The 25174-nt window shown below is 38.2% G+C and overlaps 1 protein-coding gene across 9 annotated transcripts in view; it reads right to left on the reverse strand.

Moving 5' to 3' along the window:
* Positions 1-25174, reverse strand: part of LOC119522025 (lysine-specific demethylase 6A-like) — a 355987-nt gene that overhangs the window by 163089 nt on the left and 167724 nt on the right. For all 9 annotated transcript variants that reach the window (XM_037820746.1, XM_037820751.1, XM_037820749.1 and 6 more), the window contains exons 5-6: positions 10367-10425; positions 3491-3611 (exon numbers count right to left, since the gene is read on the reverse strand). In XM_037820746.1, the coding sequence (XP_037676674.1) occupies positions 3491-3611; positions 10367-10425 (180 nt within the window). The remainder of the gene's footprint in view (positions 1-3490; positions 3612-10366; positions 10426-25174) is intronic.

A 25174-nucleotide genomic window follows, 5' to 3' on the forward strand; every position in this document is an offset into this window, starting at 1 on the left:
ACTGAAGGACGGCCAATGGCATCCAGAAAACCTCTGGGAAGGTGTGTGGCTGGCGTCCGCTCCGGAGTTCTGGTTTCACTATGGCTCTCTCTCAGGACGTCCTTCCCTAGGCTTCAGCTCCTCAAAAATGTCAGTCTTCATCGCTCTTGGGGCATTTGTCCTCACTTAGCTTCTCCGGAGCAAAAGTCCGCTTTCAAAGGCCATCTCCAGAATGTCTCTGTGCTTTCTTCAAAGTGTCCCTCTTGGCTTTAGCAAGCTCACTCCTTCTGTCTGAGCTTATATAATGCTCTAGTAAACTAATCAAGGCCCATGCTGAATGGGCAGGGCCACAGCTCCACGGAAATTATCCAGTGAAAGTCCTCACCCACAGCTGAGTGTTCACATCTCCACAGAAACATCCAATCAAAAGTCTCCAACCCAAACAACACCAGTACATTTCCTGCCCACACAAGACTGCATCAAAGATAATGGCATGTTGGGGGAGATAATACTTCCAAACCAGCATATTCCATCCCCTGGACCCCAAAATGACATGATCTTTCCATATACAAAATATATTCATCCCATCGCAATATCACAAAAACTTTATATCATTTCAGTAACAATAGGTAGCTACAAGATCCCATCAGAATCAATTACAGGCATGGTCGGTCCCAAGGCATAATTACCCTCTAGCTGTGGATCTGTGAAACTTAGAATGAGTTACATCCTGCCAATATACAAAGGAGGGACAAGCACAGGATAAACATTCCCACTTCCATAAGGAGAAACTGAAAGGAAACCAGAGTTAATAGGACCAAAACAGTTCCTAAAACCCACAGGACAAACTCCATTAGATTTCAAAATCTGAGTTATTTACCCTTGTGGCTTGAGAGGGTGGAAATCTAACCCTTCCTAAGGGCCTTTGCAGTAGCCCTTTTCTCTGCAAACACTGGGGTGACTGCTCCAATATATCCACAAACTGGGGAGACCACCTTCTCAGCCCCAACCTCCTCAAACATCAGGGCAGCACCTGCATTCTCTTCCATCTCCAGGGCACACGCTCAATCCCTTCAGAACAGTGGGGTGGCAGCCAGGCTCTTCCATTCCCCTGGGAATGTGCTCCACCCTCTTTGGGGCCTGGGGTAGCATAATTCTTCCTGAACATTGAGGAAGAAGGCCCACCCTCTACCTCTGGGGCAACCTCATCCTTTCCATGGGTGTTGGCCACTCTGCTCTCCCAACCTGAGACCTCTTGACTCCAGACCTCAACCTCCATGGCTCTGTCTTTGAAGAAATTTTTCCTTCAATTTGTTTTTTGTCTGTTTCCTCCTGTCCAGACCAGCAGCGGCTCCATCTGTAAAGATCTCACAAAAATTCTGTTGGGTTGGCATGAAGCACACGGGGGTCAAAGCCATCAGACAATAGGACTTTCCACAAATCCTTTCTGGATAACTCCATCTCCAATGCTGGCTTGTACTGAAATGGTGGCTGGGTTCCACGTTTGGTTATATCCTCATGTTGGGCTGTAGCTTCTGAGGTTCCACCTGCTGTAAGCCCGGATTTTTCCAAACCATCAGTTTCTGGTTTCTTTGAATCCAAGAGTTCAGTTATAAGTTTATCTCTTTCAGCTCACATTTTACTATAAGCTGCAAGGAGAAAGCATGCTATATCCACAACTTTTAGTTTTGAAATCTCATCAGCCAAGTATATCCGTTCATCACTCTGCAATTCTGCCTTCCATCTAACACCAGGACTCAATTTTGCCAAATTCTCTGCCACTTTGAAATGAGGATTCTCTTTCTTCCAGTTAGCAATAACACATTCAACATGTCTGTTCAAGGCCTCATCAGAAGTATCTTTAGAGTCCGTATTTCCATAGTCTCTTCAAAGCAGTTTAGGCCTTTTCTATCAAGCGCCTCACAATTCTTCCAGAATCTTCCCCTTATCCATTTAAAAAGCCGTTCCAACATGTTTGGTATTTGCAAACTCAGCAACACCAGCACCCACTTCTGGTACCAAAATCTGATCTAGTTTGCTAACGCTGCCAGAATGCAAAATACCAGAGATGGATTGGCTTTTATAAAAGGGAGTTTATTTGGTTACACAGTTACAGTCTTAAGGCCATAAAGTGTCCAAGGTAACACATCAACAATTGGGTACCTTCACTGGAGAATGGCCAACAGTATCCAGAAAACCTCTGTTAGCTGGGAAGGCACGTGGCTGGCATCTGCTCCAAGTTCTGGTTTCAAAATGGCTTTCTCCCAGGACGTTCCTCCCCAGGCTTCAGCTCCTCAAAAATGTCAGTCTTCATCACTCTTGGGGCATTTGTCCTCACTTAGCTTCTCCGGAACAAAAGTCTGCTTTCAAACGCCATCTCCAAAATGTCTCTGGAAGCCAAAGCTCCTGTCTAAGCTTCTGTGCGATCTTCAAAGTGTCCTTCTTGGCACACAGGATGATGGCAGTTTTTATCTGTTGTGACAAAGAGTTGCTGGGAAAATTAAGAGCTGTCCATATGACTCCTCTATGAGAGGCCAACTGTAAGCTTCTGCCTTCCTGGACTCTTTGTGATGTGCCTTTTTCTTTTGCTTTTTTTAATCTGTATCGTTTCTCAATAACAATTCTTAAATATGGATGTAACAGCTTTTTGAGTTCTGTGAGTCCTCCTAATTACTCCTCATCCAATGTATAGTTTTTTTAAAGCATTTAGCATATCCATGTTAGCAATTTTAAAGTACAAGCTACTATACAGAATGCCTCCCTACCTCTGCTTTTTTTAAAGTCCTGCTTATCTTGAATACATATATCTGTGATAAAGTAAACATTCTAAAATTCGTAACACCTATTACCCAAAAACTCTAATTCATTCAAAAAGAAATGCTTTTGTTGTGCATGGGTGACCTACTCTCACTAAAAATCCTAGAAAACATAAAATGATGGCTCACACAAACAATGAAAAATGAAAATTTTGAGGAATATCAAGTTCACATTAGAATTCAGATATTTAACAAACAGTTACTATTTTCCCAATAATGTCCACACTTACCTAATGGCAGTCCAAATGCCTTACGAAGAACATTCTTTAATATATTTTTGTTATGAAAAGTATCCTGCTAGAGGACAACAAATTAATGAAACCTATAATGGTTCACTGTTACATCACAAATACAGCATCACTAATTAATTCTTCCACATCTCTATGAAAGTCAGTAACTCACATGGGAGTGATTCAGATGCTCTAATTAAAATAAAATCTTCACTTTTCTAAACACAAACCTCAGTTAAAGCTTTGAAAATGAAACAGAAAAAAAAATCACCTTAATGCTCTGATGAGTTATCTAAGTAGTACTATGAACAACAAACATTTTCATCTTTGAGATCATATCCTTAATTTTCAAATAGTTTTAAAGTGCCAACATAAATTTCAACATTTCTCTTACTCTAACAATTCTTTACATAACAAACACACATGCACACACACTCACATGTGGAGTAAAATCCAAACACCTACCTTTAAACTAGACTCATAGTCTGTGTTCACTTTGAACATAATCCCAAGTCGTAAATGAATTTCCTTGGCTCGACAAAAGCTGGGATCAATGTAAAGCACCTCCTGAAATGCTTTAATTGCCCTGCAAGTATACAGGCATAAGACACTGTTAAGTTTTTAAAACTTAAATGTACTTTGCTTAGTAATACAATAAGCATTCTGCCTACTCAATCTTAACGGATATGTCAATTCTATAAAAATGATACAAATGAAGTGTAAAATACAAAGAAAGCAGAATTGATTGAATTTTTCCCCCAGTTTTCTCAATTATTCAATAATATCTCGAGTCAATAAAATGTTAGTGTAAATTTTAAATTTTTCTGAAACATCACAAGCAGATAGCCAGTAGGAAAGCTTCTAAAAGGGCAAAAGAGTTTGGGTATTATTTCTAGTTCTAGTTTACTCTTTCTAAGTCTACTTTTAGAAAACTTTTATTCTTGCCTTTCACATTTTGATTCACAATCTTTTCCACATAGACTATAATTCACCACAATTTTGGAAAAGACAATCCTTACCCAACAGCTCAGACTTGGCCATAAATCAAGGCCCATATTCATATGGGATTCCTTCTGGATTCTCTAATCTAACCCAATTGTTATTGGTATATCAGTCTACCATTGTCCAATTCTATACTGTCTTCATTACTGTACCTTTCTAATAGGTCTTGGTTACCAATAGAGAAAATCTAGGGATAGGAGACATTTCTCACTGTAAAAACTTGTTACTGTATGTATTATGTGATGATTAGTTCATTGAAAATAAGTTTTAAAATAATGCAAAAAGATAAAGGATTATTTTGAATCTCAATAATTTCTAGTTCCTAAGCATCTTTATAGTCTTATTAAGAATAAATGTTTTGATAGTACAGATAGGAAGCAAGCCAGGGGGAGGGAGACCAAGACAGACCAGGAACTAGGAAGGAATGCAGTCCCAGCGGCCCCAGCCCTGAGTTACAGACAGTCATGCTTGCAGACATCGGTGTCTCAAGTCCACTCATCTGCAGCACCCCTCAGAGCACAGGAAAATCAGACCCCTTTGTTAAACCTAGCTTCAATACCCTCTAATGAAGACAGCCCTTTTTATAGAATGGCCAAATCTTGTTTTTCAAAGATGGTTGGTAAACCAGACCCCATTTGGGATTTCTAAGATAGCTTGGGACTGTTCTCCAAATAATTCAGGCTCAATAAAACTGCCAAGTATGCTTAAAAAAAAAAAAAAAAGAATAAATGTTTTGAAAAGATTGTCAACTTTCTAAATAAAAAGAATTAAAAACATGTAGAAACCAGACATGACACAAAAAATAAGACAGGTAACACACTACATGTTCTAGTAATTCACTTAATTGATTTATTCATTCCTACTTACAGAAATTATGCATCTAAATATACATTTATTTCCAAATTAAGCATTCTACAAGGTAAGAGTTTTTTCAGGGAAAAGGGGAGAAATAGATCTGACATCAGATACCTTTATAATTTTATAATTAATAAAGATTTAGTTCTTGTTTCCTGAAGAGAAGCCCAAATTCTGTTAGATGGCTTTAAGACAGGCAGATTTTATCATCTGATGTCAGTGCTTAGAGGCAAGAATAAGAGAGTCAAGAATACTGGGGAAAGGACATTTAAATTACTATTTTCATTCCAAGTGGCTTCTCCTGATTCTTTCAATCAGACTTTAGATAATCATCTGTATACTGATTAAGGTCCTTTACGTACTTTTCAAAACCTTGTAGGAGAAGGCTGGCTTTCCCTGACTCTACGTAGGTGTATCTTGGAAATATTGCGGATTTGGTTCTAGACCACTGCAATAAGGCAAATATTGCAACAAAGCAAGTCACATGAATTTTTTGGTGTACTAGTGCCTACAGAAGTTATAATTTATACTACACTGTAGTCTATTAAGCGTGCAAAAGCATTATGTCTAATTAAACAATGTACATACCTTAATTAAAAAATAACATTGCTAAAAAATGCTAATCATTACTTGAATCTTCAGCAAGTCATAACCTTTTTGCTAATGGAGTCTTGCACTGCTGTCAACAGGTACTGAAAATTGGAGCAGCAGTAACAAATTTCTTAAAATAAGACAACAATCATGTTTGCCACATTGAGTGAACCTTCCTTTCATGAAAGATTTCTCCGTTGCTATTTGATAGCATTGTGCTCATAGGAGAACATCGTTCAAAATTAAAGTCATTCCTTTGAAATGCTGCTGCTGCTGCTACTGCTTTATCAACTAAGTTTATGGAATATTCTAAATCCTTTGCTGTCATATCAACAATGTTCACAGCATCTTCACCAGGAGTATTCCATCTCAAGAAACCACCCATCAGAATCAATAGATATTGTACTACAAGGCATGAAAACATTCATCTCTTTAAACATCTCCATTTACATATTGCAGGACCAGGTGCCTTCTCAATGAACAGTAATATTCTGAAAGGAGTTGTTTGTTCAGAGCAGTAGGTATCAACAACGGGGCTTAAAATATTCAAGTAAACCACACTGCAAACAGATGTGCTGTCATTCAGGCTTTTTTCTCACATTTACAGAGCAGAGGTAGAGTAGATTTAGCATAATTCTTAAGGGCCCTAGGATTTTCAGAACTATAAATGAGCACTGGTTTCAACTTCAAGTTACCATTTGCCTTAGCTGGGAACAAAAAAGTCCTGGTGTACCTTAGCGCATTGAAGGCAGGAATTGATTAACTTCTCCCCTCTAGGTATGAAAGTCCTAGATGGCATCTTTTCCAAAAGAAGGCTGTTTTCTCTACACTGAAAATCTTGTTGTCATCAACTATCCTAGCTAGATCTTCTGGATAAACTGCTGCAGCTTCTACAGCAGTACATGATGCTTCCCTTTCAATTCTTTGTGACGGAGACAGCTTCTTTCCTTAAACCTCATGAAACCACCTGTACTAGCTTCAGTCTTTCCTTCTGCACCCTCCTCACCTTCCCCAACCTTCAGAGAACTGAAGAGTTATAGCCTTGCTCTGGATTAGGTTTTGGCTTAGGGAATGTTCTCCCTGGTTTGCTCTTCTAACCAAACTACTAAAACCTTCTCCATATAAGCAATACTGCTGGTTTGCTTTCTTATGAATTTTGTGTTTACTGGAGTAGCTCTTTTATTATGTTGCAAGAATATTTTTGCTACAGTGATGGGGGAGGGGAGGGATTTTGAACTTGGAAAACATTATACTCAATGAAAGAAGTCAAACACAAAAGGCCACATATTGTAAGATTCCATTTACATGAAATATTCTATAGAGGCAAATGCAGAGAGACAAGAAGCACATTATCAAGTTGTAAGCAGTTGGAGAGGGAATGAGAAGAGACCACTTTCCTTTCACGTTGATGAAAATGTTCTGGAACTAGATATTGATTATAACTACACAACTTTGTGAATACATGGTATGCCTCTGAATTTAAAACTTTAATAAAATAGTTAAAATGGTAAAGTTTATGTTACATAAATTTTACCTCAATAAAAAAAAAATCTCGTTCTTAGTCTACTAAAATAAAGTCATTGAGGACTTTCCTACCAATATTCCACTGCTCTGATTTAGTCTACATATATTTCCTTCAAGTATGCAGTGCTCAACAATTGACTAAGAACCATCAAGATGAGAGATTTTAAGATCTCTCATGTAAAACCTATTCAACTGTATCCCCAAATTATGTCCAAGCACTGCACCTCTATAGCTATACCCTGGTTTGTTTCAAGAACTTTTTAATGAAAATACAAGAACTCCAGACTTTATTTCTTCTTCTAAATAAGTTCTCTTGACCTGAAACACTGTCATTTCTCTGCCTTAATTTACATCCATTACTATATTCAAGAATTACTATACAAACTTGACAACAGTTATTTTTTATTTATTATTTACCTGGGTTTGGTATTAGATTGATGTTAGCTTCATAAAATGAGTTAGGTAATGTTCCATTCTCTTCAATGTTTTGAAAGAGTTTAAGTAAGATTTGTGTCAGTCACCCAGGGGAGTGAATCTCCCTGGCAACGTGGAATATGACTCCCGGGGAGGAATGTAGACCTGGCATCGTGGGATGGAGAACATCTTCTTGACCAAAAGGGGGATGTGAAAGGAAATGAAATAAGCTTCAGTGGCAGAGAGATTCCAAAAGGAGCCGAGAGGTCACTCTGGTGGGCACTCTTACGCACACTTTAGACAACCCTTTTTAGGTTCCAAAGAATTGGGGTAGCTGGTGGTGGATACCTGAAACTATCAAACTACAACCCAGAACCCATGAATCTCGAAGACAGTTGTATAAAAATGTAGCTTATGAGGGGTGACAATGGGATTGGGAAAGCCATAAGGACCACACTCCACTTTGTCTAGTTTATGGATGGATGAGTAGAAAAATAGGGGAAGGAAACAAACACACAAAGGTACCCAGTGTTCTTTTTTACTTCAATTGCTCTTTTTCACTTTAATTATTATTCTTGTTAATTTGTGTGTGTGCTAATGAAGGTGTCAGGGATTGATTTAGGTGATGAATGTACAACTATGTAATGGTACTGTGAACAATTGAATGAACGATTTGTTTTGTATGACTGCGTGGTATGTGAATATATGTCAATAAAATGAAGATTAAAAAAAAAAGCTCTTGGCTCTTTAGAGAACTGATAACAACACTCACCCACCTCATGGTGTGTTTATGAGAATTAATGAATTAATGGATTAGAGCAGTGCCCGCCACGTGGGAAGCTTTACCAAAGTGTCTGATGGTGCTGATGCTGTGATCATCCGGCCACCTCTGCACGTCCCTCCCCACTGGGTTCTAATTATAGGCTGATGCTCTGCCCTCTGTTAAGCAATCATTGTCATTTCTCCCAACTCCTGCAAGGGGAGAATCAGATTTGCCTCATCTATACATTCAATTCGTTCAGAACTGGAAATCAAGCGAAAGGAACCTCCTGAGGAGAATCTGAGAAGCCTGGAAGCCGCGTGTTCACCTGTGCTCAGCCCTTGGCTGCCGCGGCCCTCGTGGGTGGGAAACAGGCTGTTGGGCTCCCTCTCCCCAGAGCGTGTTCATTCCTCATCCTTGGCTCTGGCATTTGCCCTTCCAGGGATGGCAAGGCCAGCAGTGAGCAAAACTGGGAGATGCTCAAGAAAGGTCACAATCCCCTCTCAGTTTCATTTAGCATTTGCCTTGTCATGTGGGACACCCCAGCAGGACAAAAAGTCGTTGGTGTGAAGCCACCCAGACCTGGGTTCACCCTTGGCTCAGACACCTGCTAGCTAGTAGTTTGGGCAAGTTAATTTCCCTGAGCCTTTGCTTCCTCATCTGAAAACGGGACAATACCTCCCATCCAGGGTTGTTCTTGAGGATTAAATGAAATAATGTCTATAAAGCCTGAGCACACAAACTGGAACCAAGTGAATAATCAATGAATTTAGAGTCCCTTCTCTCATTTTCCCGCAGTCTTGTGAAGAATAGCAAGAATGACTTGCTTGGCTTGTTACTGCAAAGGGGAGGCTAAACTTGCATATAATTGTGCCTAAGAGTCTCCCCCTGAGTACCTCTTTGTTCCTCACATGTGGCCCTCTCTCTCTAGCTAAGCCAACTTGGCAGGTGAACTCACTGCCCTCCCCCCTATGTGGGATGTGACACCCAGGGGTGTAAATCTCCCTGGCAACACAGGATATGACTCCCGGGGATGAATCTGGACCCGGCATCATGGGACTGAGAACATCTTCTTGACCAAAAGGGGGGTGCAAAAGGAGATGAAATAGTTTCAGTGGCTGAGAGATTTCAAATGGAGTCGAGAGGTCACTCTGGTGGACATTCTTATGCATTATATAGATAACACCTCTTAAGTTTTAATGTATTGGAATAGCTAGAAGTAAATACCTGAAACTATCAAACTGCAACCCAGTAGCCTTGACTCCTGAAGATGATTGTATAACAATGTAGATTACAAGGGGTGACAGTGTGATTGTGAAAACCTTGTGGATCACACCCCTTTTATCTTGTGTATGGATGGATGAGTAGAAAAATGGGGACAAAAACTAAATGAAAAATAGGGTGGAATGGGGGGGATGGTTTGGGTGTTCTTTTTTACTTTTATTTTTTATTCTTATTCTGATTCTTTCTGATGCAAGGAAAATGTTCAGAAAATAGACAGTGGTGATGAATGCATAACTATGTGATCGTGCTGTGAACAGTTGATTGTACACCATGGATGATTGTAAGGTATGTGAATATATTTCAATAAAACTGAATTAAAAAAAAAAAAAAACCAATGCAGTGCTTTGAGACATGATTAGTAATTGATAACGCTGAAAACCAAACAAGGAAGAAAACCATGTAGTAGGAAAAGCTCCCCAAGTTGAAGTTAAATATTAGTTTTTGAGGAAACAAAATCAAAACGTTGCCAATACCTATGTAAGAACTCTGAAATAAATATTCAGGGTGCCCTAAGGGACAAGCTATGGTCCAACTTCCACTGGACTCTCATAGTACTGAAATAAAACTAAAGGGTAAAACAAGTTTCTTATACTTCACAGTTTACAAAATCATATATATTAGTATCACAGTTAGTCCTCAACACTGAAAGAAGTGTTATTCCCATTAGAAGCAAATTAGGAGTTTATATCTGATTACTGGCCATCACAAAATGTTAACAGGTGTTCTGAATGGGAAAAATGGAGATCAAACAGTATAAGACTGGAAAGATAAAAACGTTGCTATCGAAAAATGTGTTTACTGACTTTAATATATTTTATGTGTTCACCACACACACACACACACACACACACACACACACTCTAAACAGGGAACATCTGGTATTTGTTTTATATAGTTTTACATCAACTTACCACTGAAATGCATTGTAATAAAAGTAGACCAAACCAAGGCCATATAAAAACACAGCATTCTGTAAAAAAAGGAAAAGAAATTTCAATAAGGGTATTTACATATATTGCATGTTATTAATAAAAAAATCTAATAACCAAGATTGTTTCAAATTCCAGAAATTCTATCATATATCATAATATCCTTTTTTAAAAAAATGAAGTAATGAAGTCAAGAGTCCACAGGATACACAGAAGTCATGAAACTTCAAGAAATACCTTTAATTTCTCTTTAATCAAGCCCATACCTATATTAAAACTTTACTACCAGAATCCTCTGTAGTAAATTTAAAATAAATATTCCAAGATAAAGTCTTCTATTTATACAATTTCTTTGGTTCTTTCTACTTCTTAAACTGGATTCAATTTTATTTCCAATGTTGCCATAAAGGTATGTAAAATTCCAAACAAATGCAAACTATCACCCTCAAAATCATTTTAGTATTAACAGAAACAACAAAATTACACCCACAACACGCAGCCATTAAATTTTAAGTTTTTAGATTTTATTAATTCTTTTTGCTGCTCCAGAGAAATATATCAAAACATATCCAGATTCCAAAAATGAGTCAACCATTCATTTTTTTCATTTGAAGTCAAATTTTTTATTCAGTTCTTACCATAAGCTAAACAAATAAACAAATAATTCAGTAATCTTTCCTGTATAACTAAAAATAAAAAGTTCATCAAATGGTCACATTAATTTATTCTTAAAATTCTGTAGTCTGTCTTCTACAATTTTAACCTGGAAATAAAATGCTAATTATTATAACAGCTTGGGTTGGACAATCCAACAAGGTAATCCTTGATAAAATTTAGGTGGAAGTAGGTAACCAGGAACTGTGTGGAACAAGACACCTCAGGGAAATCTGTGATCAGTCACGCATCATACAACAGTTTCGAACACATGGAGCAGCTGAGATCAGAGAAATCTGTAAGTTCCCATGGCCTGGGGGCCCACGCTCCTCCCCACCAGGCTAGGCAGACTGTTTTCTGGCTAGTTTCCCAAGGGAGGAGAGGGCCATCTGAGCTGGGAACCAAGAGGGATACTCAACCCAGTTGCAGAACTGATTAACAAACTCAGACTGCTGAACAAAAACTCCAACCCTAGATAAACTGAGAACAGATACTGGAGAATATGGGAGCAGTAAGCCAAGCAGAGAGGAGACAGGGCTAGCAAAAACAACAAAAACATAAAAAAATTTAAAAAAAAAACAGACTTTTAATGTTGTGGGTGACCATAACACAGAGAAGGGCCAGGCTCCCACATATTCAGGCACATATGCAAACCCAGGAAGCCAGGGCCCTTCTCTGAAAAGCAAGTTTTTCTGGTTTCTTTTTTCTTCTTCAATTGCTCTCCAATTCCTTACCTTCTTTTTTTCTATAGCCCATCAGAACTCCTGTGTCAACCAGCCCCCCTACAAGGGCAAAATTAAAGTTGCCTCAGAGTAACTATCCAGTAGGAAAAGATATTAAGAGAAAAGGGCTATTAAATAGTCTATACTGTGCTTTTCTTTTGCTTTTTGCTCTTTTTTTAAAATATTTTTCTCTCTTTTTTAAAAAAATTATTGTAAATAGGCCACTATGAAAAGCCTCAAAGACTTGCAATTGGCCACTGGACCTAGGAAAGAGCAGAGCTAAAATAACTCTGAGAGAAAAAGCAATGGGGGAGACAATTCCCTAAAGGGCATAATTCCCCCAAGAAAAGGGGGTGTGGTCCAGTTCAATTGGCAGCACTCCTTCAGGAAACTCAGACCCCAGGGGCTGGAATTCAGAAACCAACATCAGACAGCCATGCCCCCGACAGGGTTAGAATCACCCAGAGAACTAAATTCTCCACATCTCCTCACACAGAGGGGGAGATGTGGGCTAGGAAGCGCCATGTGCTGGACAGAATAGGAAAAGCACAGAGTCTAAAGTTTTCACAGAAGGGTCTCACTCTCAGAGAAACTCCATATCCTCCTCCTGACACCTGGGCCTCTCTAGACTGGGAACACCTGACTGGGGTTGACCATATCTGAGGAGACCCTCTCACAAAAAGACTACATAGAGGCAGGCCAAGAAATAGAAAAACACAAGTTGAAAAACTCTCATCAACTAAATAGAGCCTAAGCAAGACACCTAGAATAAGTTGAACTGAACACCAAATGTTAGAGAACAAAACAAACCAACAAGAAAACCCTAGGTAAAAGAGTGAAAACGAGTTCCAGAAAAAACTAACCAAGAAAATCAGATGCCTAGACAGCTTAAGATCATGAACCATAGTAGGAAAAAAGAAAACATGGATCAGGCAGAGGAACCAACTAATAGTTCAACTGAGATACAGAGGTTGAGGCAACTAATGCTAAATCCATTGGATGAACTGAGGGAAGAACTAATTAAAGATGTTCAAACAAATCTCCAAAATCAATTAAAAATCAATGAACTGAGGGAAGATATGGCAACAGAGATGAAGGATATAAAGGTGACACTGGATGATCATAAAGAAGAATTCGTAAACTTGAGAAAACAAACGGCAGAGCTGATGGAAATGAAGGCCGCAATGGAAGAGATGAGAAAAACACAATGGAGGGATACAATAGTAGATGTGAATAGACAGAAGAAAGGATCAGTGAACTGTAAGGCAAGATATTTGAATTCATACACACAAAAGAACAGACGGTGAAAAGAATGGAAAAATATGAGCAGAGCTTTGGGCAGCTGAGTGACAACACGAAGCTCATGAATTACATGTTACGGGTGTCCCAGAAAGAGAAGAGTCAGAAAAAGGGGCAGAAAGAATGACAGAAGAAATAATCACTGAAAATTTCCCAATTCTATGAAAGGCAAAAATTACAGATACAAAGAAGTACAGCATACCCCAAACAGAACAGTTCCCAATAAACTTACTCCAAGACACTTACTGATCACATTGTCCAATGTCAAGAACAAAGAGAGAATTCTGAAAGCAGCTAGAGAAAAGCAATCCATCACATACAAGGGAAGCTCAATAAAACTATGTACAGATTTCTCCACAGAAACCATGGAGGTGAGAAGACAGTGGTATGATATATTTAATACACTGAAAGAGAAGAAACACCAACCAAGAATCCTATATCAAGCAAATATGTCCTTCAAAAATGAGGGAGAGATTAAAATATTTTCAGACAAACAGACACGGAGCGAGTTCGTGAATAAGAGACTGGTGCTACAAGAAATATCAGCTACAGGCTGATAGGAAAAGACAGGACAGAGAGAGCTTTGGAGAAGAGTGTAGAAATGAAGGGAAAAAGGAGAGACAGAAAAAATAAGACATGACATATAAAACCCAAAAGATAAAATGGTAGAAGAAAATACTGCCCTTACTGTAGTAACAGTAAATGTTAATGGATTAAACTCCCCAATAAAAAGACACAGACTGGCAGAAAGGATTAAAAATCAGGACCTATCTAGATGCTGTGTACGAGAAACTAACTTTAAACACAAGGACAAAAAGAGGCTGAAAGTGAAAGGCAGGAAAAAGATATTTCACACAAACAGCAACCAGAAAAAGGTGGCAGTAGCTATATAATATCAGACAAATTAGACATCAAAATTAAACTGAAAGACACAAACAAGGACACTGTATATTTTAAAAAGGGTCAATTCATAAAGAAAACATAACCATCATAAATTTTATGCACGAAGCCAGTGTGCCCCAAAATTCATGAGGCAAACACTGAGAACACTGAAAGGAAAATACACCTCTACAATAATAGTTGGATACTTCAATAAACCACTATCATCAATGGATAGAACATCTAGACAGAAGACCAGTAAGGAAACAGAGATGTTGAATTGTACAATAAATGAACGACACTCGACAGACATTTGTAAAACACTACACCCCAAAACAGCATGATGCACATTTTTCTCAAGTACTCATGGAACATTCTAATAGGATAGACCACATGTTGGGTCATAAAGCAAGTCTCAACAAATTTAAAAATATGGATATTATACAAAGCACTTTCTCAGGTCATAATGTAATGAAGTTGGAAATAAATAACAGGCAAGAGGTCATAAAATTCACAAATATATGGAGGCTAAACAACACCATCTTAGAAAACTGCCTTAACTGTAAAGAAGCAGAGTTAAGAGAGTCTAAGGAGACAAATGCAGCTAGTGATCATAAGACAGAATACCTAATGAGAGACAGCTGCACACAAAGAAATCCAGAGTTCTGAACTGGATCCCCTGCAGTATTCAGAATTGAACATTTACTGAGTAAGTACCAAAACCAAGGAAAGAAACATCTAAAAAAAACTGGAAGAACAATGTTCACAGAATCAAAATCCCTGATGCTAATTTGGTAATTGATTATCAACAACCCAACAAAAAAAATCCATAATTCAAAAGCACAGAATTCAAGACCTTGCCAAAGTAATTAGGAATAGTTAGTACTATAACTGGCAATATTCAGGACCCACCTGAAAATTTGCAGCGTAAGACAAGAAATAGAACTGCCTATAGACCTTGTAACTTGAGAAATGACAATATGATGAGTTACCTAGGTTTCCTTACTGATCTAATATATCCCAAACAGAGTACTGGAGAAGCCTCTAAGCTAGAACCACCAAAAGAATAGCCTACTCCCCCAAACCAAAGGACCAGGAAAAGGGTGGCATAGTAACATTTAACCAGTACTACTCTAGCCAAAAACTAATGGAAAAAACAATTATCCCCTGCCAAACACACACACACTGAGGCTTCAAGTGGACTTAGCAGACAGTTGATATTCCACCCTACCCTTCCCTGCCACAAACAAGCAAACAACATGACATGGGACAAGCCTAAAGCTTGGCATCCCAATTCTTCACAAACTAAGAAAAGAGTTGATGTCCTACATTTCACATGGTAGAAGCAATGGTGGCACACAGATTGCTCTGCCAATACAATGTCCGCAAGATTGAGCAGAGGGCTGATCTTCCATCTGCTGCTCAGAAGAATGAGGTGGTGCTCCTGAAAAATCTGCCTAGGTATGGTCAGTAGGGATGAATAGGGAGCTGATTTTATATCTCTTCCTGGGTAGAAGTAGCAAATGCTATGATTCCTCCACGAGGGTATTGTCACAAGGGCCCAATGGGGAGCAAAATTTCCTCTCCCAGATGCTACAAAGCAAGTCTACATTTTCAATCCTACCCAACCCCCAACCCATTTATCAAGGCCGAGAAGTTGAGCCTCCATACCCTTCCAATATCACTGAGGCAGATGGCACACCTTTCCCTGTTGTCAGTGGGGCCCTTATACTCCTAACTTGTACTCAGGGAGATGATGTGAGTCAGCATTCCCCTCACAACTTCACTCCCTATTACAGCTCAATATTCCACTGTATGTATAGACCAGTTTACCATTTCATTCATCAGCCGATGTACCTTTAGGCCACCCCCATCCACTGAAAATCATGAATACTGATACCATAAACCCCACTGTGTGACCATTTGAGTGTCTTTTCAGTTCTTCCAAGTATATACCCAATAACTCAGTTGCAGGACCATATGGCAACCCCACACTTAGCTTCCTAAGGAAACACAACACTGCCCTCCAGATGGGCTGCACCATTCTACTTCCCCACCAATGGTGATTAAGGACATCCCTTACTCCATCACTGGTATCCCTCTCTTTATTTCTTAGACAGTTTTATTCACACACCATACATTACATCCTAAGTAAACAATCAATGGTTCCCTGTATAATTACATAGTTATGCATTCACCAACACTATCTATATAAGGACATTTCCATTTCTTCCATAAAGAAAGAGGAAAGGGCAAAAAAGTAAAAAGAAAAAGAAAGAAAAATAGACAACTATAAAGAAACAAAGAAAAAATATAAAATTTAAAAGTCATACAACAACACAAATGCCAAGAATCCCATACCCTTCCTTATATCCCCCTTACAGACATTTAGCTTTGGTACACTGTCTTTGTTGCAATTAATGGCAACATACTGCAATGTAACTGTTAACCACAAACCCTAGTTTGCACTGACTGTATTTTTACTCCAATACCACACCATTTTTAACACCTTGCAAAGTTGACATTTGTTTGTTATCCCTCTTGTAAGACTATATTTGTGCTTTTAATCAAAATCATTGACCACTCTAGATTTCACTAAGATATACAATTTCAGTCTTTACCTTTTATCTTTCCTCCTGGTGTCCTACATGCCTCTAACCTTCCCCTTTCAACCACTCACAGACATCCTTCTTCAGTGTAGTTAAATTATCGTGCTACCATCACTCAATACTGTGTTCCAAATCATTCTCCCTGACTCTTCCTATCTGTCTGCAGTGCTCCTTTTAGTATTTCTTGTAGAGCAGGTATCTTGTTCACAAACTCTCTGTGTCTATCTGAGAATATTTTAAGTTCTTCCTCATTTTTGAAGGACAGTTTTGTCAGATACAGGATTTTGGTTGGCAGTTTTTCTCTTTCAGTATCTTAAATGTATCATAACCACTACCTTTCACCTCTGTGGTTTCTACTGAGAAATCCTCACACAGTCTTACTGAACTTCCCTTGTATGTGATGGATCAGTTTTCTCTTGCTGCTTTCAGAATTCCCTTTGTCTTTGATATTTGATAATCTGATTATTAAGTGTCTTGGCATGGGTCTATTTGGATATACTTTGGGGTATGCGGTGCTTCTTGGATCTGTAATTTTATGTCTCATAAGAGATGGGAAGTTTTCAGTGATTATTTTCTCCATTATTGTTTCTGCTCCTTTTGCATTCTCTTCTCCTTTGGGACACCCATAACACATATATTTGTGTGCTTCATATTGTCATACAATTCCCTGAGATGCTGCTCACATTTTTCCATTCTTTTCCTATCTTTTGTGTGTAGAATTTCAGATGTCCTCTCCACCAGTCCATGAATCTTTCCTTCTACCTCTTCAAATCTGCTGTTGTATGTCTCCATTGTTTTTTGTCTCTTCTATCGTACCTTTCTTTCACGTAAGTTCTGCCAATCTTTTTTCAAACTTTTGAGTTCTTCCTTATGTTCGTCCAATGTCTTTTTTTATTTCATCTCTTTTGTGCTATCTTCCCACAACTTGTAGACTTGATTTTTGGACTGATTTAGGAGATTTGTTTGATTAATAAGTAGTTGCTTGAATCCCTGTATCTCAGTTGAAGTGTAAGTTTCTTCCTTTGACAGGGCCATACCTTCATTTTTCCTAATGTTCTGGTTTGCTAATGCTGCTGTTATGCAAAATAACAGAAATGGATTGAATTTTATAAAGGGGGTTTATTTGGTTACACAGTTACAATCTTGAGGCCATAAAGTGTCCAACAATAGGAAACCTTCACTGGAGAAAGGCTACTTACTGGCATCCAGAAAACCTCAGTTAGCTGGGAAGGCACATGGCTAGCATCCACTTGCTCCCAGGTTGCATTTCAAAATGGTGTTCTCCAAAACGTCAGTGTCAGCTTCCAACGGCAATCTTAAAAATGTGTCTCTCACCTGTAGCTAGCAGTGATCTCCTTCTGTCTGAGCTTTTATACGGCTCCAGTGAACTAATCAAGGCCCATGCTGAATGGACGGGACCACGCCTCCATGGAAATTATCTAATCAGAGTTATCACCTACGGTTGGCTGGATCACATCTCCATAGAAACAACCTAATCCAAACGTTCCAACTTAATCAACATCTTAATACATCTGCCCCTACAAGAATGCATTAAAGAATATGGCTTTTTCTGGGGGACATAATATATACAAACAGGCACAGGGGGCAATGAGGAGATCCAACTTAACTAAAGAGCTATTAAGAGTACTCTTTGTTTTCCATAATCTTAACATAGCACAGTTTGGTAAATCACCCGGGTGAATACTTCATGGCATACCATCTGCAACTGAGGTGGGCAGCTCTCCATAGATCCAGAACTGAATAAGCCTACATCTACTAAGGAAATTTAACAAACAATTTATAACCTTCCCAAACAAAAAACAAGCCCAAATGGTTTGTCTGGTAAATTTTACCAAAAAACAAGAATGCACAGCAGCATTATTCATCATAGCCAAAAGTTGGAAACAATCTAAACTGCCATTAAAAAATATCTAAAATACAATAGGATACAATTCAGGCATATAGGAAAATGAAGCATTGATACATACTACAAATGGATAAACCTAAAAATCTTTATGCTAAGTGAAAAAAGACAGACCCAGATGACCACAAGTTATAAAATTTCATTAATACAAAATGTCCAAAATAGGCAATTATATATAAAAAGAAACTAGATTAATGGTTGCTTCAGGTTGGAACATGTGGCAATTTGGGGGGTTACAGCTAAAAGGTACGGGGATTCACTTTGAAAGGTTATAAAAATGTTCTAAAATTGATATTGGTGATGGTGTGCAACTCCATGAATATACCAAAGTATATTAAACTGTACATTTTACTAGGGAGAAGCTTATAGTTTATGAATTTTATATCACTATAACCAAAAGAAAAAGGTCAAAATAAATTTATGCATGTTTCAGGGAATTTAGCAGACTTAATTTTTAATTATGTTCATTTTCAAGTGTAGTGACTGACAGAGCCAGCAAAAACTTTACTTATATTTAGGATAAAAACATGGGCTTACAAACATAAAGACCAATCTAAATTTTCCACCCTCACCTCACAGTACTTGTATCTCAGAGTAATATTATGGATTATATCTGTGGGGATCCAAGGCCTGGGCTACCCCCTGCCTAATAATGAACGAGGCCCCACAGCATGTAGCAGCCTGCATGACCGAGGCAGAAGCTGAAGGTCATCAGACCTCCTAAAGGAAGAAAGTACATACAGATGGTAAACAAAGCACTGATCACTGTTGTTAACAAACATCCAGACCCTTGTATCACAAGACTCTGCTGAAACTCTGCTGTCATACCCTATGGAATGTCTTTGTCTTAAACTCATAAGCTGCCCTTTGCACTACCCACAGTTTGTAAAGCACAAACTTCCATTTTCAGGCCAGCCACAGCCGGGAAGAACTCCCTCCTGTTCCTAAGTCCTAATAAACCCATGTCTCACTCCACCTGGCATGTTCTTTGGTCTTAGGGCTGTGCCGAAGCAAACCCTCCAAGAATTGGTTTGGAACAATACCATTTTACAAAGCAAGTTTATTTTGTGGTGAAGAATGACGACATGGATTGTGGAAAATCTATTTATTTGCACCATATGACTCATAAATAATATGTTAAAGGAAGTGCTTAAGGCTGAAAAAATGAGGCATTAGTGACTGAAGCCTTAAGAAATAAAGAACACTGAGAAAGGTGACTATGAAGGTAAATATAAAGTAATATATTATTCTATTTTCTGTTTGTAATTCCTTGTTATCCTTATATATTCAAACGACAAAGCTTTAAAACAATAATTAAAATTTTAAAAAGGGGAGAAAAAGAAAGGTAACAAGCTGAGGTCACAGTGGCTGAGAAATCCCAGTCAGGAGGCTATCCTGGAGGTTTCTCTTATGCAAACTCCAGCTAGACATACCAAATGGCCACAGTATGTGTTCCGGTTTGCTACTGATGCCTCTTTGCAAAATACCAGAAACGGACTGGCTTTTTTAATGGGGGTTTATTTGGCTACAAAGTTACAGTCCGAAGGCCATAAAGTGCCCAAGGTAAGGCCTCAACAATATAGTGTACCTTCACTGAAGGATGACCATTGGCATCCAGAACACCTCTGTTAGCTGGGAAGGCACGCGGCTGGTGTCCTCTTGCTCCCAGGTTCCATTTCAAAATGGTGTTCTCCAAAATGTTGCTCTTGGGTGTTTTGTCCTCTCTTACCTATAGCTCTTCCTCAAAATCTCACTCTCAGTTGCTCTCCAAATGTCTCTCTTAGCTGCTCTGTTCCTTCTGTCTGTGAACTCCTTTAAACCACTCCACTGATCCAATTAACACCCATCCTGATGGGTGGGGCAACACCTCCATGGAAATTATTCAATCAAATCTTTCACTCACAGTTGACTGAGTCACACTCAAGTCCAACCTAATAAACACTAATATATCTGCCCCCACAAGACTGCATTATAGAATATGGCTTTTTCTGGGGGACATAATATATACAAACCAGCATGTTATTCCATGCCCTTACCAAAAGTAGTCCCCAAATACTTAGGTCCCTGCCTGAGATTCTATAAAATATTCACTCGCTAAGTTTTATCTCTCAGGAACTTAAATCCATCAGAGTGTTCCTATGTCAGATAAATCCTAAAACCCAAAGGTCTTATATAAGAACAACAATCAGATGCAGTCCCCTACCCCATACTGTTGACACCCCTTTCAATGTGAACGTTAGGTTGCTCCCTGACTAGACACCCCTGAAGATGAAGAAAGAGATTAAGTGAGAGGAAGGGGCAGCAACAAACAAGGTCAGATTTAACAAAGGTCTATGAATACTGAAACTTTATATATACACATTTAGATGCTGGGGTATTGGAATAGCTGGAAGGATATAAATGAAATAGTGGAACTGTAACCTATAAAATCCTTTGAAATTTGCTCTATAGCTGTTCATTGAATTGTGCTTCAAAAGTCTTCACCTTTCTGTATATACCCTCTATTGCAAAATAAGGAAAGAACTGAAACCATGGAACTGTAACCATAACAACTTATGAAATTACCTATATTACTGCATGTTGAGCTGTACATTGAGAGTTGACACCTTTCTGCATGCATATTATATTTTACAATAATGGAAATGGCTGAAGTTGTGGAACTATGACCCATGATACTCTTTGAAATTTGTCTCTAACCACTTCCAAAATTGTACTTTGAAAGTTATCACTGTTATGTATATAGGCTGAAGTTCAAAATAAAAATTTTTTTTTTGCTTTAAGTTAATGGGCACACAATATGTAAAGAAGTAATATGAGAAAACATTAAAAAGGAGAATGGATGGAGGTGTATCAGGGCAGAGTATTTGTATATTACTGAAATTAACTTGGTATTATTAAAAAAAGCAATTTTTAGTTTAAAATGTTAATTATAATCACAGAGCTAACCATAAAAAAATAATTTAAAAATATAAAAAGGAAAAGAGAGTGAACTCAAAACGGTACTCTATAAAAAAGCAACTAAACAAAAAAAAAGGGAATAATTGATGAATAAAAATTATATGAAAAATACTGAATAGCAACAGCATAATGGACCATATCAATAATTACATGTGCTGGTTTGAATCTATCATATACCCCACAAAAGCCATGTTTTAATCAAGTCTTGTGAGCGACATCTTATTGTGTGTGGGATCTTTTGACTGCATTGTTTCCATGGGGATTTGACCCACCCAGCTGTGATGGGCCATTTAGATTATATTATTTCCATGGAGATGTTACCCCATCCATTCAAGGTGTATCTTAATTTGTTTACTGGTGCCCTCTTTAAGAGGAAAAAAGGCAGACATTTTGAAGCGAATTCAGAGCGGACACAGACCCAGACATTTGGAGATGCTAAGAGATGAAGCCCAGTGTATACCTCACAGATGCTTAAAGAGAAAGTGACTGGAATCAGAAGCTGAAAGCAAAGCAGTCCAAGAGTAAAGGACCAGCAGACACCAGCCACACACCTCCCGAGCTGACAGAGGTGTTCTGACTCCATTGGCATATTCCTCAGAGAAGGTACTACCTCTTGATTCCTTAATTTGAAGGCCTCAGACCTGTAAATTTGTAAATTAATAAATCCCCTTCATAAAAGCCAATCCATTTCTGATATTCCGCATTCCGGAAACTTTAGCAAACCAGAACAAAACATTTACATGCAAATGGACTAAATACTCCCATAAAAAAAGTATTTAGATTAAAGGGCAGACTAGATTAAAAACAAGATACCCTTGTAAATATCTACACTCACTCGCTTTAGATACAAAGACACAACATGGTTAAAAGACACCAGAAAAAGATACTCCATGCAATAGTAACTACAGACAGCTCAAGTAACTATAGCACCACATAAGGGAAAAAAAAAAAAAAAAAAAAAAAAAAAAAAAGAAGTAAAAAAGCCAAAGCGACAATGGACATTATAAACTGATTTCTAAAAAGTACAACCCAGCAGGAAGAAAAAAGAATTATAAACATATCTGCACTTAATGTAACAGTCCCAAAAATATATGAAGCAAAAACTGACAAAACAGAAAGGACAAACAGAAAATTCTATAGCAATATATGAAGATTCAATATACCACTTTCAATAAGTAATTGTTGAAACTGATGACTAATATGAAAACAGTGGACTTGAACACAATTACGAAACAATTACACCTTACAGGCATATATGGAATGATCCACCCAGAAACACAGAATATTACTTGTCAATTGCACATGAATGCTCAGGATGAAAGACCAGAACACAAATTAAGTTTTAAATCAAAAAGACAGAAATCATACAAAGTTATGAAGCTAGAAATCAGTATCAAAGAAAACCAAAATACTTAAAAAATATTTGGAAATTAAACCACAATTTTAAGCAAGTCTAAAAATAAAAAATGAATGAAAACAACACAAAATAATGGGATGCAGCAAAGACAGGGCACTGAAGGGAGGGGTATTTACAGCTATAAATGCCTACAGCATATTTAAAAAGAAGAAAGATCAGGAATCTGTTACCTAACTCCACACATTAAGGAACTAGATAGAAAAAGGAGCAAACAAAATCCAAACTTGACAGAAGGAAGAAAACATAAAGATTAAAGCAAAGCTGGTTCTTTGAAAGGATCAATATTATCTACAATCCTTTAGCCAGAATTAAGAAGAAAAATGAGAGGACACAAACAACTAAAATCAAGAGTAAAGGGAGGGATCAACCTCGCAGAAATAAAAATAATAAGAGAATACTATGAGGAATTGAACACCAACATATTAGATGAAATGGACAAATTCCGAGAAACACATAAATTACCCAACATAACAAAAAAAGAAATAAAAAATCTCAAAAGACCAATAACAAGTAAAGAGATTGACTCCTTAATAGAAACCAACTGTAGTTATTTGGAGCTATGTACACGAGAAAAATATGTTCATTAACCTAACCAATTTCTGTGTATGTGAACCCACTGTAGGTAGGACCTTTTGATGCAGCTACTTCAGATAAGGCAAGATGGGTCTTAATCCAATTACTGTGGTCCTTATTAAGGGAGTGAAATTCAGACCAAAAGAGAAAGAAAAAAAAAGCAGCTAGAAGCTGAAATCAACAGAACTCAGAAGAGAAGGGAAAGACCAGGGAACTCCACCATGTGCTTTGCCACATGAAGAAACTAAAGACCAAGGATCCTCCATAGTCAGCCACATAATGCCAATCTTTAGGCACTGATGATGCTTGACTTTCTCTTTAGCTTCAAACCCATGAATAAATAAATTCCCGTTGTTTAACTGAAATCTTTTCAAGGTATTTTCATTAGCAGCCTAGGAGGCTAAAATACCAACAAATAAATTCCTGCTAGAATTCACTGCTTAGTTCTACCAAGATTTCAAGAACAATTAAAACCAAACCTCCTTTACCAAAAGTAAGTGATAGAGAACATTTCCTAACTCGTTTTACAGGGCTAGCATTATCCCAAAGCAAGGCCAGATAAAGACAGCACCGGAAAAGACAATTACAGACAAATACCCACTATGAATGGATCTGCAAAATTCACTGACACATATAAAATCCAGTAGTAAACAAAAGGATAGCAGGCGACATCATCAAAATGGCAATGTTTAAGACATCCCCTGAAAAAGCCTCCCCAGAGATATAGCAAATAAAAGGACAAATCACACTTGCTAAGAACACTGAAGGATGGTACAGACTGGAGAAGGACTCCACAAACGCTGAATCAAAGAAACAGAGAAAGATCAGGTAGGAAAACTCCATCTCAGACCAGCGCTTAATTCCCTGTTCCCCCACTCAACCCCCCCTTATTATTCCTTGGCAACATGGAAATTACTCAGAGACAGCACAGTTAAGATCCTCCAATTAAACACAAGAGACTGCAGAGTCACTTACAGCAGCAAGTCAGAACACCACACATATCCAGGAACAGGGATCTAAATCCACAAAGACTCAAGGTGGAGCACAAGTCACCTAAGGAGTGCTGCATACAAAATGTCTTCCAGGGGTTTAAAAAAAAGAGAGAGAGAGAAACAGTGATAAAATTGCTGGAAAGAACTGTTGTGTCCTCATTCAATCCAGTTTCAGAAAGATCATCTAAAAGCAAAATGGACTTTTCTGAACTGATCCATCTTTCTGAATGGACTCCATCAGTCCACCAAGGCAGTATTCCCTAAATGGTGAAATAGCTGGAGGCAGAAAGGCCTCAAAAAAAAATAAAGTGGGGGCAGGGGAAGGTAATAAGTTGAATTACTGTAAGATAGGAGAAGAAATCCACAAATGCTGAAGCAAAGAAAAAAAAAAGGAAAATAACAGATAATAGTAAACTCCTCTCCCAGAATGCCAATTCCACTCCCTCTACTCATTCCGTCATACACATCTTGGGAGCCCCTCAGAGAGCATCTAGAATGTCTCTCTCCAACTGTAGTCACAGACAGTAGAGCCACTTGGAGGAGACTACTAGAACCCCACGTATATTATCCAGGCACCAGGTGCCATATACACAGAAACCCAGGGCAGAACACTTGGGAGTGCCACATACATAAGGGACCCAGAGGTGAAAAAAAAGTCACAACTATAAAGTGGTGCACCCACTCAATGAGCAATCAGACTTTTCTGGGGTGACCACCTTTCTGAATTGATCCCATTTGGCTCCACGGAGAGGGATACCCTACC

The sequence above is a fragment of the Choloepus didactylus genome, chromosome X (assembly GCF_015220235.1).
Source record: "Choloepus didactylus isolate mChoDid1 chromosome X, mChoDid1.pri, whole genome shotgun sequence".
In the NCBI taxonomy this organism is placed as follows: domain Eukaryota; kingdom Metazoa; phylum Chordata; class Mammalia; order Pilosa; family Megalonychidae; genus Choloepus; species Choloepus didactylus.